This window comes from Pituophis catenifer, unplaced genomic scaffold (assembly GCF_029215685.1).
Source record: "Pituophis catenifer annectens isolate HBS135680 unplaced genomic scaffold, rPitCat1.0.hap2 SCAF_6, whole genome shotgun sequence".
In the NCBI taxonomy this organism is placed as follows: Eukaryota; Metazoa; Chordata; class Lepidosauria; order Squamata; family Colubridae; genus Pituophis; species Pituophis catenifer.
In genome coordinates this window covers 58,829,420-58,851,200 of record NW_027256886.1, presented here as the reverse complement: position 1 = coordinate 58,851,200, position 21,781 = coordinate 58,829,420, and the positions used below count along the sequence as shown (strand labels likewise).

The 21,781-nt window shown below is 37.5% G+C and overlaps 1 protein-coding gene across 1 annotated transcript in view; it reads left to right on the top strand.

Annotated features, from left to right (window-relative positions):
* The window catches only part of CUNH10orf90 (chromosome unknown C10orf90 homolog), a 168,949-nt gene that overhangs the window by 94,003 nt on the left and 53,165 nt on the right, over nucleotides 1-21,781 (top strand). Inside the window, exons 3-4 of the mRNA XM_070946020.1 lie at nucleotides 4,516-4,610; nucleotides 12,706-13,789. Coding sequence (XP_070802121.1) covers nucleotides 4,516-4,610; nucleotides 12,706-13,789 — 1,179 coding nt within the window. The remainder of the gene's footprint in view (nucleotides 1-4,515; nucleotides 4,611-12,705; nucleotides 13,790-21,781) is intronic.

Sequence of the window (21,781 nt, the reverse complement as noted above, 5' to 3'; positions counted from 1 at the left end):
CTCTCTCTCTCTCTCTCTCTCTCCCTCCCTCTCCCTCCCTTCTTCCCTCCCTCCCCCTTCTCTCTCCTCTTGCATATGGGAGAGAATACACAATTGTGAGGGCTTTTTGTTGCTAAGCAACAGGTTTCTGATTTCTTGAATAAACTAGAGTGGCTGCCTAGCCTATTCTGTCCATAGAAAGAATACATAAACATTTTCACTACATTTATTTATTTTGATTATATTTGCAGATAATGAACCAGGTATGATTTTGTATTTGCTGCTTCCATTATTACTTTATGAATCTTGTCTCTGCATTGTGCTATGTGTGTACATATAAATACATATACAAAAGTGATTACTTTTTTCACCAAGGAAATAAAAATACAATTTAGTATTTAAGCTTTAAGGCTAAGTTTTTCTGCCCTCTGTAAATCTAAATGTAAAATTCAATTTATAAAAAAAAGTTACAAGTCATCTTCTGCTGAAATTAATGATAGGCACAACCTCTTACTATTAGGCTTACTATTTATTTTCCTGCCACACAACTGTGGTTTGTTTATACTTACAAAATCAATCTACAATTTTGTATTGCATCTTGAAAGAAGAGTTCACAGGGTTGTTGTGAGGAACATAGTAGGAGCAAGGAGTATTAGGTATGTTTATCATCTTGAGTTACTTGTAAAAATTGCATAAATAAATACAAATAAGTATGTTGCAAAGAAAAATAATGGTCGGTTCTGTCATGTGAATATATTCAATAATTCACTCCATCATTCATTCCATCACCTGGATTTGAGACCTAAGCATTGTACAACGTGATGAGCTCCCATTCCTGCCCCAGCTCCTGCCTACCAGTTCGAAAGCATGTGAATGTGAGTAGATTAATAAGTACCACTTCAGTGGGAAGGTAACAGCTTTCTGTGCGCCTCTGAAATATAGTGATGCTGGCCACATGATCACGGAAAATGTCTTCAGACAACGCTGGCTCTCTCAGCCAAGAAACAGAGATGAGCACTGCTCCCTAGAGTCAGAAACAATTGGACAGGGGAAACCTTTACTGTTATATGGCAACACTCAGTACTGTCTTAATATTTGCAATAGTGGTGAATATCTGCAGCTCGGGTGTAGGATGAGGGTGAAGGTTCATTCTACAAGCTTCTGGGTTGTTTCTGAATGTTTCATTACCAGCCTGGTAATGAAACGTTCAGAAACTAGCCCACAAGCTCGGAGAACAAACCTTCACCCTCACTGTCTTAATATGTGTGGGATAGCAGTCTGTAATAGATCATCATAATGTATCCTATTCTGCATGTCTTTGGGTCCAAACTATTTATTATACTCTTCTCTGCAGCTGTATTCATTTTTACTTAAAAAAATATTTTTGGAATATAAAATGGATATAAATCAGTGCAGAAGGCAATCTTTCTTTGCATTGCCCTTTATTACAAAGTAACCTAAGGCATACTTTCCTAGTAGCTAAATCAGAACATAATTACTTTTTATTATTTAACATATCTCTGAATTTGGCAACGCAGAACTCTATACAAGAAACAGGGTAGCGAAAGTATGTGTTAGGAAAATGTCTGTGCACACAAAACCATCTCTCATGGAAGCATTTTTTCCCCAAAAAACAGAATATGGGTGGAAAACTACATACTTGAACAAATATTAATTTTATGCCAGCTTTAAAAAAAAGATTTATAAACTCATGTGCAAAGGGGAAGAATAAACCTTTGTCTGAAAAGAATGTATTTTATAGTAAGCTAAACAGACTTATCCAACCTTAAAATCTTTTTCCTCATGTACATTTTCTTCTTTAAAAAGGCGTTTGCAGAATGACAGAAATAGGAGAAACAACTGATGACAAAAGGAATAAGCATTACTCCTTGTTTTCCTTGTTCATTGTATTCTTTTAGTTATCTTTTCTTGAAATGAACAAAAGACAACAAAGCTTCTTCTTTTTGTATAACTTCTGGTTCATCCCTATTTCCTATGAGCTAGAGAATTACTAAATTTTGCTACTGAACAAGTAACCCATTTCTTCCTTGAAATCCAGCATGCTCCATGTTATATTTAATTTTAGGTTAATCAAGATTACGCTATTTTCTGAATAATTTAAGGACTGAGTAAAAAAGAGTAGTAACCATATTAAGAATTACAAATGCAACCATGAAAAATAAATGTTTATTTATTTTGACTAGGTATTGTAGAATTTGTAATAAATTGCTCATTATTAAAATATATATTATAGTATTTGTAAAGAAACATTCATCTTAAATAAAGAGGACTGCTTTATGTGAAAAAAACTGTGTCAGATTCTAGTGAGTTTCTAGTGAGTTTCAGAATGAAACAAAATTTGAGCCAGACATTTCCGTATTTAAAGCTCATATTTCTTTGCTTCTTTCTTACTACAAAAATAGTAAGAGAGAAAAAATGCATTGAAGGGGAATACCAGTCCCAACTTTGAGAAAGAGTTGCACCCCTAATTCTAGATGGCAAAACCTTGGCAAGAAATCCCCTTTTCAGGTTTTTGTTAACCACTGCCTTGTTTATAGCTTCACAGTTAAGCTGGTGATGAAAAAGTAACTGTGCAACCAGTCCTCAAATTTATGACCTTTGCAGATATGTTAAGCAAACGATAGCTGAAATAGGCTCCATTTTCTTAGCTAACTAGCAAATGATCTTCATTAATGCATACTGAAACCTGTTCATGGGGTTATTTACATAATCAGTGTGGTACTTTGTGCTATCTAGAACTTTACAAGTCTGTAGTATTATTCACTATTTGAAGCTTTAGAATACTTTCCAAAGGCAAGTCTATGTGGAAACATCTTAAGGGAGCTTAAATCAAAAGTAAAGCACTGATCACTATCATTAGACTTACCTTGCCATGCAATTCTTTATATAATTATTTGGAAATAATGGCATTTAAACCTAAATATTGATAAAATTATAGGGTATTACATTAATTTATGATATAACCTTAATCTACTAATTAATTCAATTAATATGTTAATCTACTAAATGTTTTGGTCCTGAAGGAAAAGATAAGTCAGATATCAGTTCTGTTTTAGTTTTATTTCCATACTTGGAGGATCATCTGCTTTAAAAGTTTCCTGACATAAATCAACAGAAAATGATTGTGCCTTGTTGTTCAGGATAGAATGGTATCACAAGTGTCATGGTAACATATAAACATTCCATCTTCTGTTAGACAATTTCTGGCATTGTAGTAAAAGTGTAAAAATCAGTTTTGCCTGCTTAGAAAGTTTAAGACTGTTAACAGGGAACCCAGCTACCCAGCTTCCTTTGAAAGCACGAATTATTTATCTTGTATGGCATCTAAATCTTTAGTGAAATCTGATCCATGACATTTGTTTATGGTAAGACTTTTTGTCTTATTTTATTTTCTTGTTTAACTTATGTAGAAGACATATAAACTGGTAATGTCCGTGGAGGATAGTTTCAAAAAATAGTGGTCAGAGCACACAGTTAGAAACCTACCCATATGTACATGCATGCAACCTTGTTGCTGACACAAACTGTTTAAAACTACATCACAATCTGAAAAATAAATGTTATCTCTTGGAGTATTGGCCACTATCCTTAAATATTTGCAGTTTCAAGACATTAATAAGTTGTTTTGGGGGAACGACGACAAAAAAAGTGGTAAATTGATGAGGTAAATTGTTTAGCTTTTTGTACTTTGCAGAAAATACTGTATAAAGTGTATAAACATTATGTGTAGCATCACTTCCCATAGTAATTTTCTTATACTTTAATTTATTTTTAAATTTAATCTATAACTCAGACTTTTAAAAGTACTGTTTTTATCTAATAAGACAAATAATTTTATTTACACAAACACACAAAAAAAAGTCTTACAAACTGGACGATAGCTATAAGTATATAGAAGATGCTATTGAGGACAGCTGAATAAGATAAAGTGCACACAACTGAGGACAACCCCCTCAGCTGAAAAACATGGTTCCCTCTGCCTGAAGACTATTCTTCTAAGGATAGCTTTCTTGTGAATTTTGACCCTTTCTGTGGTGCTTAAGCACAGTTTCTCCCCTTCCCTTTATTATGCCTGTTGACGTGGTGTGATGATTGCCACTTTTGACTTTAACATCTGGGTTGGGTAAGATTTAAAATTTGAAAGCTGCAACTGATCATCCTGACCTTACAAAAGGCTGCAGAAAGCCATTGGTAATGCTATTAGAGACTGGGTGCTGCTGAATTTCTTTCACTTAAGTTTTAACAAGTTTTAAGGATAGGAATGTGAGTTGAAGTTTTCCCAAGGTTAAACTGCTCCCATTTATCTCAGGAAACTCATACAAAATTGCAGATTAATTTGATAGAAAGCACATTTGCTTTCATTTCTAATTATTGTATTAGTAAACAAAGATAATATTTAATGTTTTAGGCCCTGACATCTTTAATAGTGGTTCTTTGATGTATATAAATGAACTTTATTTTACTGTATGATCATCTGATGGTAAGTAACCTTTTATTTTTTACCCTTTTCTCTAGAGATAAGAGAAAATTGCTATGGAGTTAAAAATGGGAGAAAATGCAAAGCTATTCAATTTAATAAAGCAACAAATAAAGAATCAACTTTGACACAGGTACAAAATGCTATTTCAATTCAATCTTCTAATTAGTGAATGGTATACAAGGATATTTTGAAATTTGATATTTATATGTCTATAGCATGTTGCTCTTTGCTTTGTGTTTATTCAAAATTCACTTAATTAGCAGAAAAGTCATATAAATTGATGGCTAAGATATTACTATTGTTTGCAATGTATTTGTTAATTCATATACTTAGAAAAGTCTTATGCATCTTTAAAGAAAAATGCTTTCTTGAAAAGCATTCTTGGTCCAAGGTTAGATGTTCGGAGACTTGGCAGGGTTTTTTTCAGAATATGGATTACATTTCAGAAAACATAAGTCCATGGGGCTTACCATATTTCATAGAAGTTGCTGTAGTTCACCTGATAAATGCCAAATATTTTATTTGACCTTAGAATGTTACTAACTTCTCAAGGCTTTTTGTGATGTAATTTTAAAGCTGAGTCCCATGGCCAAGAACCTGTATTATGCAGGATAAAAGACTATGTCATTATACACTATAGAGGCCTATATGATACTATATAGTGTAATAAAACTCCTATAATAGTATAATAAAAAGTGCATAAAATCCACCTGGTGGAATTAGGCCTCTCCTCTCCCCACAGAAGTAATAGGAGCCAACAGAACCAATGAAACAACAGAGGAGAAACAAACCAGCACTGCTTCTTCATATGTAGATGGGTCTTTTCTCCTTTCATAGAGACTATTATAAGGAGACTCAAAGGTGCTTTTTCAGGAGACAACTGGACTTCCTTGTTTTTTCTTTTGAAGATGTTTTGCTTCTCATCCAAGAAACTTCTTCAGCTCTGACTGGATAGTGGGGAATGGAAGGTTTTATATTCCTTGTAGACAGCTGGTCATTTGCATCCTTTTAGAGGGTCATTGAAGCACTTGGTGAGGACACCAAGTGCCCTGAGGACAGTTTATCTGTGACCTCAGGGTCACCTGAATAGTGCAGCTGGTTCCTGTAGTCTGCAATTTTTCCTCTGGAAATCCATTCCTACTCTCACACCATTCAAAGGGTGTTCATCCCAAATTGTATAGCTAAAGGTCTGTAGAGTTTCTCAGTCATCCAGGTCATGGATGTCCGAAAGGTGCTTTTTCAGGAGGCAACTGGACTTCCTTGTTTTTTCTTTTGAAGACGTTTCGCTTCTCATCCAAGAAGGTTCTTCAGCTCTGACTGAATAGTGGGGAGTGCTTCAATGACCCTCTAAAAGGATGCAAATGACCAGCTGCCTGCAAGGAATAAAAATCCTTCCATTCCCACTATCCTGTCAGAGCTAAAGAAGCTTCTTGGATGAGAAGGGAAACATCTTCAAAAGAAAAAACAAGAAAATCCAGTTGCCTCCTGAAAAAGCACCTTCGGGACAACCACAACCTGGATGACTGAGAATCTCTACAGACTATTATAAGGAGGGGAAGAAGATTAAAAGTGCTATTACCATAGTTTACTGGATTTTTTTTCCTCCCCCCACCATCTTATTTTTATTACTGCTCACATGCAAGCTGCTAAGAAAAGCTTATTCCCTAAAAACTGGGAGTAGTGGCTTTAAAACATTACTCCCATGAAATAATTTGTAGCAGAGCAACTTTTTTTAAAGCTACCAAACAGTGAGGGATTATCCTATCATGATTCTGTTGTTCTCTTTTTTGTCTCAAAGCCTTTCAGGCTTTGGAAATCTTTATGGGCCCACTTTTAACCTAATGGCCAAAACTATTGTTTATTGTAAAAACCGCTGACAGATAACAGGCAGTATAAATAGTTGGACAAAATAAAATAACTAAACATGTGGGGACAAACGTGGGTGGATAGGATAGGATATCAGCTTTTTACTCTTGTGTTCTTCAAGTAATAATTTCTAAGAGTCATAGCTGAATGGCAAAATTTGTTTTATTTACTCATTTTCTTACCTGGTGCTGAGTGTGTGAGTTTTGAAGCAGTGATTTGCTGGCAATCTCAGAGGCAATATTGATGAGACAGTAAAACATCCACAGAATTTTCTTGGCAAAAATACAAAATAGGTTGCCACTGCCTTCTTCCAGGAATTGGAGAGAGAGAGAAAAAAAATACTTTCCAATCTAGCCTGTGGTCCTGGAATTCCCATTTATGTTTTAACTAGGCCCGGTTTGTTTTTGAGCCAGGATGAAATTAGTTCTATGTTGTTACTTGCTGAGGTCATTGCTAATAAGATTGTGTTCTGAGTAAGATAGAGAAGATGATAGCAATGGGCCATTTCTGCATGATGTTGATTCAATAACTGCATAGTACAGAGACCGAAACTATTCTCTTACTTTTACTGCTACCTTATAAATTCTGTCTATAAGTCTATTGTCATCCTGCAGCATGGTAGTACTGGGTCTTATTATGGGCCACATATGGCACATCAACCCCCCAAAAAGAGCAACCCATGGCAATTCAAAGTTTTCCCACTGCCACTGCCACTCTGGATTATTTTACTGTGTTGGGAATTCTTTACTTCCAACATTAGATCTCAGTATGAATTGTACATCTATGGGTGCATAAAAACATTTTGTGATGTGGGTTAATCACTAAAACTTCTTGTAAGTAATGCATTATTTGTATATGTGCCTTCTGGGCTTATATGCCATTCCAATTATTCCTGCTTCTGACCATTTACATATTCTATTTGATAACTAAAGTTTAAAAATACCTAAGCACATCATCCTACACACACACACACCAGTGACAATTAAAAAACTCAAATAAAATTCTAAACTAGAAGAAGGGGAAAAATTATAACATGCAGACCTTCATGGTCTGTTGGGAAAATAAACTTTTAATTGCTTTCCTGAAATCTAGCAGGGTTGGGCTGTATACAGGTAGTCCTCAAGTTATGGCCATAATAGAGCCTGCCCATTATGGTTACATGATGGTTATTAAGTGAGGCACTTGCGTGGTCACCTCACTTAATGACTCCAATCTCCACTCTCCCCAATGCAGACATTAAATGACTGTATTGATAATTAAGCAAAGCACAGACTATCTCAGGGGTAGGGCAGACCCTGGGAGACCTAGAATAGATCCAGGCTTCCCTGCCTCTGGTTTCCCAAGTCCCCCTCTACCCCCTGAGGCACCCCATGCTCTGTTTCTCACCCCTCGAGGTCCCCACAGGCCTTGGGCCTGCTTCAGTCCCCCCCTCCCCCATCCCATAGGCTTTGGGCTTGCTTCCCACCCAGCCACTCAGCCTAAGGAGGCACCTAAGGAGCCTCAAGCTAGTTACAAAAGCTACCGCCACACACAAGGCTGTTGCAGCTGGCAGGCTTTGGGCCTACTTCACACTCAGCCACTCAACCACACTGAGATTCGTGGGACTCAGCCTGTTACTCAGCCTGTTCCTTCAGGCCCCAGCAGCACCTAGCTTAACCTTTCTGATTTTTAAGCTTGAGAGACAGGTATCTGGCTGATGTGATGCAAAATTCAGCTTTTTTACAGAGGTAGCTTTGTGACAACCTTGTGCTATTCTGCAAGCAGGTGGTAAACCTGTATAGTGGCTCTATTTTTAAGAGGCTCCATGTTTCTTTTCTTAAATGGGAAAAATGTTAGAAGCTACCTGTACAGTGACACATACATGTCCTGGGTATAGAATATAAAATAATTCCTCTGTACATGAAAATCACGAGTATATACAAATAAAATTGACTTTATTACTGCTAAAAGGAAATGGAGAAACTGAATTCAAAGCCATGGGTAAGTGATGACTGTGAAACAGAACAGTAAGCTGTTCATGTGCCAGTTCCAAGTTAAGGTAAATAAGCAGACTAGGAAAAGTATTAGTGCCTTTGAACTTTGATGTTGGAGGAGATTGCTTAGAATACAGTGGACAGGCAAGAAAACTGATGGATCATTGAACAAATCAATCCAGAGTTCTCACCTGAAGCATACATGACCAAGCTCAAATTAGCCTATTTCAGACACATGATTAACAATGGTTAATAATGAACAAATGGGAAATAATTTGACAACCTGAATTATTACATTTTTATTGCAGGACAATCAGATTAAGCAATCTGCCTTCCATGTTGGTTAACTTTGCAGAAAAACAATTCTAATTTTTTTTTTCCATAAGGAATCCTGCTTGCTTTGGAAAGCAGTGTTGTTCCCACTTTTAAAAGTTTGCTACGCCATAATGACATTTCTTGTCCATACTGGGTAACAGAAAAAAAAATCACAATGAACTCATAACCAATGAGCCTTCTTATTCAGGTGCATACCTCTACGCATACGCAGCAGGATTTGCTGCTGCCTTTTTCCACATGTCTCTTTCCTTGATTGCACTGCATCACTTTTAAATGTATTGCATGATGATTTCTTTGAACAAGTAAGTTTAGAAGATCTCTACAATTTGCTAAGGAAAAGATGATAACATTCATGAAGGAGAAATAAATCCCCTGTTGAATGTTTTTTCTCACTTTAGTTCTCTAGGGATCATAGCCCCTGGGCATACCCCACTGAGGAATTCTCAAGAATAAGTCCTAACAGAGTAAATTGGGCTGACCTCATTTTTTCACTGGATTGTACTATATGGGAGAAAACTGGAGCTGTATAATTTAACATGAGGATTATTCCATTTTTTCCTCACTATCTGGCTGTTACATAGAACAAAAGTGTATTCTCATTCTAAGATTTCTTATTCAAAAAAATTCTTTGCAACCAATTTTGATGTTGATTATTCTCCAGCAAATTTATGATTAATCCAACAGTCAATATTTTATAATCTGTACTTGGCACACATTGATATTTCATTTTATTTGGCCTTTTTCTTATAACTTTATGTAATTCTATGGTTTTCACACTTGTATGTTTAATGGTGGTGCTATGGTGCTCTGTTGATGTGTTAGCTAAGTTATTTTCTGAACCCAAAACTTCTGTTGCTAAGCAAGACTGTTAAGTGAATTTTGTCCCATTTTGCAACATTCTTGCCACAGTTGTTAAGTGAATCAAAACAGTTGTTCATAACATAACTGTTAAGTGAATCTCACTGCTCCATTGGCTTTGCTTATCAGAAGGTCACAAAAGGTGATCACATGACACTGGGACATGCAACCGTCATAAATATGAGTCTGTTGCCAAGCACCTGAATTTTGATTACATGATCATGGGGATGCTGTAATGGTAGTAAGTGTGAAAAACGATCATGTCATTTTTTTCAGTGCCATTGTAACTTCAAACGGTCACTAAATGAACTGTTGTAAGTCAAGGACTACCTGTAACTATTGAACTAGATAGTCTATTAAATAGCCAATCACATCTCCATATCTGCTTACCAACAATCCAAAACTTTGTTCCAAAAGATTGTTCTAACTAAGAGTGTCATATCATCTTTAATTGGTGGATTCTTTAGAGTAACAGCATGTTTTTATGACTCTCGACAAAGCTTGAAAAACATTAGATTACTTTAAAAATTAGAGAAGTTCTGTATTATATGGGATCTGAAGCATTTATTTGAAGTAATTTTAAAAGAACCAAAAAAGTTTTCACCTAGATTTTATTCTAGGGCACACAATTACTTTAAACAAAGCATTGCTGAATTTTAAATCTTCATAGAAAACAGTGAACGACTCCTAAAAATTCATTTTCCCATTTTTAAAATTTTTTTTATTGCTTTGTTCTTAGATTAGTCCGGAGTCTAATGGTATAATTCTGAATTGGGGGGGGGTATATAAATATTTAGTGCTAGCTGACCAACAGAAATTGAAAATTGGCATGGCACAAATAAGCATACCAACCTGTACAATATACATTTAAATAAAGGCTAGTATTCTAATAATAGACTCTGTTGCTGTTGTAAATGTCTATGTCACGTTCCGGCATTTAGCAGACAAGAAATGCAGACAAGAAAGTTAATTGAGTACTTTTTATCTGGCAATCTGGAAACCCAGCACAGAGTGACAAAAAATAAGGAAAACAAAGTCAGTACTACTGTGATTTAACCCTCCATCCCTTAAATACCCTTTACTCCACCCCTGCAGTTCCACTCCCTGGGCCCCACCCCATATAATTCCCACTCTTCACGTGCCGCCACTTTGCCAGCGTCCTTGCAGCTGCAGAGCTTTCCATCCGGCACACCATGCTTGTTTCCGGTGTGCCTGCATGTGCTCCACCGCCCATCTGTTCTGCCGCGCATCAGCTGTTTATGAAGACCATGGCCCATCTGGCTGCCTTCAGGCTCCGTAGATGCGGCATGCTGTTCGGGGATGTGCTTGGCCTCCCCAGAGCTCAGCAGAGGGCCCATGGCATGAAATGTGCAGCTCAGCTGTGCAGCTTGCGATCTGTCGGGCATTCGGCGGGTGTGGTCTTCAGCAGGCGTGGACACACGTCCCAGCTGGCAGCTCTCCTTCCCTGCCTGAATGGCAGCCCCGGCGCAGCAGGCAACCCAGGGACTGACATGTGGCCCTCCTACCACGGGGATGACACCTGAAGGCAAAGGACATCATGAGACCTCTCCTGGGTAGCAGCCCCCGCTCCGCCTGGTTTGGCTGGGTTTTGTCGATGAAACTATTTCACCAACCGGGATACTCTTACATTCTCGCTTCTCACCCACAAAGCTTCTGACAGGGGGTACTCCTTCCACTGCACCAAATACTGTAGTAGGCCTCTGGACCTCTGGGAGTCCAAGAGTGAACGGCTCTCCTTCCCCGCCCTAATGGCAGCCACGGCATGGCTGGCGACTCAGGGGCTGACATGCTATGGAGATTCTCAGTCATCCAGGTCATGGTTGTCCCAAAGGTGCTTTTTCAAAAGGCAACTGGACTTTCTGGTTTTTCTGTGGAGACATTTCACTTCTGATCCAAGAGCTGAAGAAGCTTCTTGGATGAGAATTGAAATGTCTTCAAAGAAAAAACAGAAAGTCCAGTTGCCTCTTGAAAAAGGCACCTTTCAGATTGCTGTTGTAGAAATTTTAATTTATACTCCATAAAAAGAATTCTTCAATTTGAGTTTGTATTAATCCTAGTTGGATGAAATTTGATGTTATACCCAGTTAACTTTATTTTCCATTGCAGGACAAATGTGTGCAGCTCATGAAAATATAGAAAAATACAGAAAATAGTTTTAAAGTAATTTGCTTTGTTTAGATCAAGCATGGGGGTTGTCATAGTTAGAAAACTGATTTTAAATCATGTTTTGTTTTGTTTTTATTTGATTTATATGCCGCCCTTCTCCGGAGACTCAGGGCGGCTTACAATGTGCTCAGCAATAGCCTTCATCCTTTTGTATATTTTATACAAAGTCAGCTTATTGCCCCCACAATCTGGGTCCTCAATTTACCTACCTTAGAAAGGATGGAAGGCTGAGTCAACCTTGAGCCTTGGCGAGATTCGAACCCTGCAGTAATTGCAGGCAGCTGGTCTTAATAACCAGCTTAATAACAGGGTGCCTTAAACCCCTGTACTACCAAGGCTCTTGTTGAAAAGGTTTGGGGCATATATCCCCCTGCTCATCATTTGTGTCACCAAGATGTGATAAACAGTAAAGGATCTATATATTTTTACAAGCACAATAGAAGAATTGTATCTCTTTCTTCCTCTGCAAGTCATTCTTGATGCTTTTATGCAACTGCATTGAACCAGCTTCCACAAAAATGCTGCATTGAAAATAGCAGCCCACCTACGTACGTAATTCATTTTGTAAGGCACTTGGAGCTGTAAGTGCTTAAAGTGCTTTAATATTTCAGTACATCAGCATGAAAACACAGGGTGGTATAGATTATAATCTGCAATTGACAGTTACTATTGGCATTTACATTGTTAAACAAACACAGGGCTGCATATCCAACTGAACGGATCAATTAATCATTCAAAATAACAGTTCTATGAAATGTGTAATTTGCACATAAAATTGTATTTTCATTCTTCCTTTCTTAGGCCTCTGTAAGTGGGTTTTGCACATTTCTGTTTTAGAAATTACATAAAACGAACTGGGGGAAGAAATATATAACGAGGCACAATGTAAAACTAGTGTAGATTTTATCAAAATTCTTTTCTAGGTATTTTTTTTTTCTATGTACATTTTTTCCTCTGTGTTTCCAGTTTACAGCATGTTACTTATTTGGATCTTTTCCTCTGCAGGGCTCCTTTCCATTACAAAATGCAAAAATGATTTCATCTATTCTCATTTCACAGACGATTGATGAAAATAAATCAAGAGAAAATAAGACTGCTTTCCCTATGCAGTCTGTAATCACCCAATCTGATGTTTATCACATGAACCAATCTTTGGCTAATCATAACTCAGTCAACATTAATACAGCATTCATATTTCTTCCAAGAAAATTAGGATTTCAGACAACTTCAGAGGACAATGTATTTAATAGCAAAGAAGAGAAATCATGGCATAACCAGAAGAAAGGTTTTGCTTCCATTACAATCACTGCTAAGCGAGTTGTTCCACCTTCAAACAATAACATTCAGGCAAATACTTTTGACCCTTCTTGCTTGGAATGCCAGGAAAATAAACGGCTAATAACAACGGTTCCCACTTCAGGTGTAACTGGCTTACGTAAACTCTCCCAGTCTTTGCATTCTCAAGCAAATGACCAAAATCGAAGTGTCAATGAAATAACAGATTCTGAGTCTCGTCTGCAGAGCTGCAAGAGGCAATCTGACTGGATTTCTAACCCCCCAATGATCCCTTCAGATAACACCCATAAGAAGCAGACACCTCTTTCTTTCACGTCAAGTGTTCACCTCACTATTTCCCAACAGTGTCCAAAAACAATATATTACGTAGACAAGTCTCTTTTGGTACCTGTTGATCAACTTCAGACTAATACTCAAAAAATGCATCGGTCAGTAGTGTCTTTTCATATAAATTGCAGTTCTCAAAATACAACACCAGATGGAGTGGATAGTTTAGCTAATGGGAAGTTAATCACAAAAGTAGTTAAGTTCCCAGAGGATCATAAGGCATCATTCAAAGCAATTTGGAATGCAGATCTCCAAGATATCTACTTGGATAAAAAACAGAGACTGGAAATTGAAACTTTAGGAACCGAAGATTTCTGGAAAAATGCCTCTCCATCTGAAACTCTGTCAGTTTTGACCAGTCCTCAGGAAGTTGATAATTTAAGACAAATAAAGAACAATGATATACCTTCAAGTGAAAATCCCATGACATTATCTGGTTACATTCCTCACTGGACTTACTATGAAGGTAAGTAGGTTAAAGGGATCCTAACATAACATATGAGATATCAAAGGCTGTCTAAACATTTATTTATTATGGGTTTATTGTGGCGGAAGCTAATTTTTCCTACAGTTTCTCCCAAGAAAATAAACATTACCGTGTTATGAAAGGTACAGGGTTTTTTGGTATCTTGTTCATCCTCCTGTTCCATACAGAAATAAACATCTCTGACAGGTGGTTCTCCCTTATCTGATAATCTCCAGGAAAAGGGAATTCACTATTGGTCAAGGCACTTTAAAAGGCATCTGGAAATTCTTTCTAATGTTCATCTTAGATCTCCTTTCTTTTAATTTCAACTTGATTGATTCCCCTTTGGAATCTAGATTTCTTATCATCCTGGAAGCTCTCTTTTGAACTGTCTCTAGCTTCTCGTTGTTCTTTTTAAAATGCAGTGCCCAGAATTGGAAATGCTACTCTACATGGGGTATGATAAATGCAAAGTACAAAGAACCAATTGCTTTTGTTAATGCAGCCCACTGGTTTTATTTGCTTGGATATTATGAATCTGACAGCCATTCAGGAAATCTTACGTTTGCTATTTAATTATTGATTCATTAGTATTCCAACATTACCTTTATTTGAGAATTTCTTTTCTATCTACAAATACTGGGGTGTCCAAATGTACAGGCAGTTCTCAACTTACAACCACAGTTGAGCCCAAAATTTCTGTTGCTGTGAAACATTTGTTAAGTGAGTCCCATTTTATGACCTTTCTTGCCACAGATGTTAAGTGAATCACTGCAGTTGTTAATAATATGGATTTTAATTGGTTCTAGCATCCCCATGGGCTTTGCTTGTCAGAAGGTCACAAAAGCTGATCACATGATCCCAGGACATTGCAACTATCATAAATATGAATCATCCAAGCATCCAAATGTTGATCACGTAATCATGGGGATCCTGTAATGGTTGTAAGTGTAAAAAATGTAAGTCCCCTTTTTCAGTGCTGTTGTAACTTCGAACAGACACCAAACAAACTGTTGTAAGTCGGGGACTACCTGTACAAGGGAGTAGGTTCCCAGAATCAAAGCACTAAAATATAAAGCGGTCCTAATGTTATTATGCAAGGTCTATTGATGCAAATACAAGTTATGTAGCCACAGCTGCTAATACAGCAACTAGTGAGGAATAATCATCCTAAAATTTAAAGATAGCAAATGTTCCCATGTCTGGAGAAAGTTTGTACAATTGTATGTGGGAATGATCTTGGGAGACAGGAAGAAGAGCTGCAGATTAGACAACCATCATGCAAAAGCTATCCCAATCCACAGAAGCAGAGGGAAACATTTTCTGGAGAGTAAGAGTAAAGGAGAGAGGCTTGCAAGATTGATATTAGCTCTTTGAGATAGGCCAGAAAAGAAGCGCACCAATGAATATTAGCTCTATTTTTATTGTAAGTATACATTAAGAGAATCTTTCAACTCTTCTCCTTTTTTACCTTCACTCTCCAGAAAACTAGAAAGGGTCCCTTCTGAAACACTTCCCATTCCCCCCCTCTGCTTCTGCGGACTGAGATACCACTTACACGATAGTTTTCTAGTCTGTGGGGGGTTTTTTTCCTCCAAGGTCATTCCCACATATTACTACACTTGGGCAGAACAATGATCCCTTGCACTCTTCCTGCCCAGTCAGAATAAGCTCTAAAAAGTTGGGGAATTCAACAGAAATGCATAATTGCATACAAAAATAAATGAACATTTAATACCGTTCAACAAAATGTGTCACGGAATACGAGAGGCCCATATTTAGTGTAGAAATGGGGATTTCAATATTTTGGGTACTCTAGTTAATGTCACGATCCAGCATTCTATTATGTATTTACATTTTACATCAGCTCATGCTCCCTTTAGCTATTTTCCCATCTGAAAGCCAAAATTAGCTAAATTTGCTTGGATTTTCTGTGGCTGTGGTACTTCTATCTATGTACTACTAAAACACTTGTGTCTGTAACCTTTAACTATGCGAAATGGTGCACTTGTAGGGCAAAATCAAGGTACCTCAAATGGGCTAATTTACATAATGCATCCAAAATCTGTGACTCAGGTCTCCCATGGATTGAAATTTGTCAAATAGTGTAAACCATTTTATGACACAAAAAATGATCATGAAGCATTTTATGATGTAATACAAAGTGTCATAAAACATATCCTGTGATCAACTCCTGATGTTGGGCTATGCTATATAATTCAACATGAGCTGAGTATTTTCCTGAATTTTAAGACCTCTCCAAGTACACTTAGGAGCTCTGCAATTGGTGAAGACGCTGAGGAATCTGGTAAGGAAATCTCTCTGAAACAGTGACCCAACATTGTTTGTCTATTATATCTAAAAATGAAAGTCAAAGTATTGCTCTTAGCACAATACTTACCAGGCATTTGGAAATGTGTCCATAAGGGACTAATCCACAACATGCCTATGAAACAAACCAAAAAGGATCACAGCTAGTAGATAATCTCATTACTTTCAGTTATCTTTGTGTTACTTACAACAGTTCAACCAGCTTTTGAAAAATGAGGCATGAAGCAAAAATATAAAGAATAGTTTGATGGAAAAATAGAAAACATGCAGAATGAATTTAGGTAGGTAATTCAGTATTGACTTTCACAGGAAGTAAAAAAAAATGTGCAAGGGAAATCAAAAGGCAAGCCATGTTCTTTCTTTCCTGAGTTAGAAACAGTCTGAATAGGATGATTGGTCAGCTATATTATTTATAGGTTCCCTACAGTGATCAGTATCAGTTTGTCTACCCTGTAATTCTTTTGTTTGTAGCTGTGTTTGAAAGAACCATATGTTTATTATTTGTTTTAACAATGTTGACACAGTGTTGCAACTATAAATCCTTGCTGCAGCCCATCATATAACTGCTGAACTTGTATCTCAGTGGTTGTTCCCTTTGGCCCCAAATGTTAAACATTGTTAAAAGAAATCTTGTGACTGCAGAACTATTTCTTACCCGTAAGCATAGTTTGGGAAGTTTTAAAAAGATTTTGCTTTTTGCTTTTTTCCTTTCCTTTTTTAAAAATCTTACTTTATTTGGGAGGTTGCCATTAAAAAACAAGCAGTAATGAAACAATAATTAAAGACAGGAGTTTTAGTTCTTCAAGAAATGTTTGCTGCTTAAAAAACTAATTCCATAATGGAACGGATTAGAAGATAGTTCTTCTAAACTTGATTCACAATAAAATTTATTAAAAGAAGCTGTTATGGTCTTTTAGAGAATTGAATTATATAGTTAATCTGGGGCTGTATTTGTCTCCAAATTTGTAAATTCTGCAAATTCAAAATAACCAAATAAAAAAACATTTCTGCAATGCCAATACCATTTTTCTTTTTCAGACAAAATCATAGGCATCATATTGCCATCATGCAAAAGATGTAAATTATGCAATACACAATACACAATACGTCATGCCATGTGTTAAGAAATAGGCATGGCAGGTCTAGGAATGTTTTTATTGTTATAGGGTAGAATAAAGCCTGCCCCAATTTTTATCTGCACTATCTGATACCAAACAAAATCAAGGTAGGTTTATCTTGAGTTTCTTTCTCATGCTTTTTTATTTTTCACAATGGAGTAATCTTTTCTACCAGTCCTTTTTTAAAGATTCACTCATCCCTTTCTCATTTCCAAAGCCATTCCTTCATATCAACTCTGGTACTATAGTCACATCCCGCTGCTGCACTTTACAAAATTCATCGTAAAGTGATCCTTGTCCTGCTTTTGTTTGGCAACTACCACTGGATGGTAGTTTGCCAAACTAATGTGCGAAGTCCAATGTGCAGGAAGCAAAGAATCTTTTTTTTTAAATTTTGATTTATATGCCGCCCTTGTCCGGAGACTCAGGGCGGCTTACAGTGCGTTAAGCAATAGCCTTCATACTTTTGTATATTTATACAAAGTCAGCTTATTGCCCCCACAAACTGGGTCCTCAATTTACCTACCTTAGAAAGGATGGAAGGCAACCTTGAGCCTGGCGAGATTCGATCTTACTTTAATTGCAGACAGCTGGTGTTAAATTACAGTGCTCTGTCTGTTGAGCTATCCAGGCTCTTTTGTATCCTGGAATTTATTGAACGTCAATATTGGCAGCAGTTTAGGAAACAGAGACGTAGAGGGCAGGGGGAACAGCACTGAAGGAATGTTTTTCTCATTCTCAGTGCTGAATAATCTTTTCTGTATCTCCCTTAACAATTTGCTGATTTCTTCCCCTTTCTCCTAAAACCAGATTTACATTCCTTCAGGTTGCAACTGATGCAACTGAATTACATAATTACTCTAATTTGCACAATTATGCTGGGGCAGGGGTATCAAACTCAAGGCCTGTGGGCTGGATCCGGCCCATGGGATGCTTAGATCTGGCCCACCGGGCCCATCTGGAAATAGCAAAGGACCGGCCCACGGTGCCTCTGCTAGCAAAAATGGGCTGCGTGTGGGGCGCGTGCCTCCCCGCAACCATTTTTGGCCCCCGGAGTTGTCCAGGAGGCCTTCCAGGCCCAAAACGGGGCTTTTGGAGTGGTCCAGGAGGCTTTCCAGGCCCAAAATGGGGCCTCCAGAGTGGTCCAGAAGGCCTTCCAGGCCCAACACGGGCTCCACAGTGGTCCAGGTGGCCTTCCATGCCCAAAACGGGGCCTCCAGAGTGGTCCAGCAGCCCATCCTTGACTAAGAAGGTTATAAAAGGGAGGAAAAATAAAATATTTTACCTTTCAGGCATGCAGGATTTTGTTACTATAGCCTACGTCAATAATTTATAGTTCTAGTCTTCCTATGGAGTCAGTTTCTTGATCTGGTCTCATAAGGTGATCAAGTAGATCAAGTAAGTATTAAAAAAAACAAAATCACAGAAATGTATGCCTCCCTATTTTTATAAATTTATAAAACCATGTCTGTGGATGTGCAGTCCTGTGTCACGCCCACCATGGCCACATCCCCACCCGGCCCTCCAAAGTCAAACCCAATCCTGATGTGGCCTTCAATGAAGTTGAGTTTGACATCCCTGTGCCTAGGGGCACATATTTATATTTATCAAATTTAGAAACCATATAAATATTATAATAGAAAGCAGATTAAAACAAGAATAAAATATTCAAAGTTCAAAATTAAAAGGCAGGTGAGGGCCTTCAAGCTACTAACCAGTCCCATGGCTCTGTGTATCTCTCTGAGTCAGCAGAGCTAGGTCTTCAGATATTTCCAGAAGGCCAAGCAAGTGGGGGCCCATCTTGTCTTTGTGGGAGAACGTTCCAGAAGATAGGGGCAACCACAAAGCAGGCCCACTCCCATGGCTGCCTTTAACTGTCAAAAGCTGCTCCATGTTCTACTTCTCACTTCATCTAGTTGGTCATTTTAGTGATTTCAGCTGCTGGAGTAGCTATTGCTTTAGTATATGGATACAAATTTATCAAAGTGATATGGTAGCTCCAGAAAATATCATACCAGTCACTTTTTCTAGGGTAATGGTTCTGGAGCTCTGGACAATTATTCCAAAAGGGCATATCCTGGGAGTAATAGGGCAATTTATAATTGTAATTCAAGGATCCAGTTAGGACTGCCATTGCTGAGGTGCTTATATAGAACAATAGACTAGGTTTCTGTCAGGGTAATAACATTATTTAAGACTGGGAAAAGAGTAATTGGTCAGAGAGTTAACAAATCACTGATGTAGGGAATTGGCCATTCTATAATAAATTTCACCTTGAATGCTAACAAAGATATGTTACATCATCTGACATCTTCATATATTAAACACTAGAGCAAACATCATCCTACCTTGTAAATTAAATATGTAATCTGGTTAAGACCAATTTGTTCCTTTGTGCCGTTATTAGTAAATATGGCCTCTGATGCCTTACAGCATTTTCTAGAGATGTCCTACATGGTATTTCCAGAACAATGATGGTGAACCTTTTTGGCACTGAGTGTTTTAGAATGTTGAGTAATATATTTGTAACTCATAATCCCCATAGTTCCATTAAATTTTTCAGCTAGGCAGTTTGCCTTGAAATGTTAAGGGACAGACACCAATTCTTCTATTCTGGATATTTTGCATAATTGTATCATCACTTCTGACATTTAGTTTATGGCAGATTCATTGATCATTTCAGTTAGGCATTCTATCCCAGCATGTCTGTTAAGGCTTGAAGCATACACCTGGCATCAGCGTAGCTTAGAGTCATCACATCCATTCGCTTTGTCAGCCTTTTGAGACAACACAAGGACTACTGGAAATCTATTTTATTGCTGTAGAAGTATAATTACAGAATCTTGAACTCCTGTCAGACTTTCTTTCTACCCTTTCTTTTACCAAACAGAATGAAGGCAAGGTTATGCTGATTTTCCTTCTCACCCTTCTTTCCCAGGGTTAAGTTGATGTTTATTTAACAATTCTTGCTTGTTTTCTTAAGGGCTATCTCTATACTTCTCTGCACATGGGATAGCATCATCTTCATATATACAACTTGTTCCTGGGTATCTTCAGGTGCATTTATCCCTAATATATTTTGTTACCCTGTTTCCCCCAAATTAAGACATCCCCTGATAATAAGCCCAATCGGGCTTTTGAGCACATGGCAATACGCCAAGCGCTTATTTCAGGGTTCAAAAAAATATAAGACAGGGTCTTATTTTTGGGGAAACATGGTATATGGGTAGTCCTTGACTTACAAGTTCATTTAGTGACTGTTCAAATTTATAATGGCACTGAAAAAAGTAAAATACCGTTTTTCACAGTTACAACCTTTGCATCTTCCCCATGATCATGTGATCAAAAGTCAGATGCTTGGCAACTAGTTAATATTTATGTGTGTTGCAGTGCCCCAAGGTCATGTGATCACCTTTTGTGACCTTCTAACAAGCAAAGTCAATGGGGAAGCCTTAACACTTAACAAGGGTTACTAACTTATCAGCTGCACTGATTCACTGTGGCACTATGGCAACTGTGGCAAGAAAGATCATAAAATGGGGGCAAAACTCATTTAACAAATGTCTTGCTTAATAACAGAAATGTTGGGCTCAATTGTGGTCGTAAGTCAAGGACTACCTGTACTTTGAAAAAGTATTTATCAGTAAGAAATATAAATGGACTTTAAGTAAGGGCAATTCTTCATGAACTAGCATATGTTACAGGATTTCTCATTTTTCCAACAAACCCCCCTTCCATTGGAAGTTTGGAGCCAATCTATGTTATAGATTATACCTGTTCTCACATATCTATCTGGATAACTCAGTATCCTTAAGGGAATAGATGGATACCAAAGGGCCGGCGGGCTGCAGCTACTGCTAGACACCACCGGCCCCTACGTACTCACCACCTGTGCTGGCCATGCCCACCCCCCACCTCCAAGGTCTGATGATTTTCACTGGGGCTTATTTTGGAAGGTCTTATATTACGGGCTTATATGACGAGCATCCTGAAAAATCATGCTAGGGCTTATTTTCTGGTTGGGTCTTATTTTCAGGGAAACATGGTACCTTGCATGTTACTCTTGCATAGAGCAAGATGAGGTATTGTTTTCTGGCTCATTTGTGGAATAATGCTTTGTTTGTTTGTTTATTAAATTTATATGTCACCTATCTTGCTGCCTACTATAAGGCATATATTTCTTTAATTGCATTCTTTGTATATTTGTACATTGCATTCTTTGCAGAGACTGTCTTTAGTGATTTAGTATTATAGACAAAATTAAAATAAATAAAAAGTTAACATATTGATATTGTTAGTATGCTAACTAACTATTGCGTCCTATATACTCTTATAAACCTATCCCGATCTAACTTGTTTATTCTGTCTATAATCACTATTACATAAACAAACCTATTTTGTGCAAATTTTGATAAATCCATTTAAGTCAGTGTCTCTTCCAATTTTCATATTCTAGCCCAAGCCGTGGAATTCCTCTGATCTGCAAACGAACAGCTGTTAATGCCTTTAAAATCACTTCAGTGTATTATAGCCATCATGACAT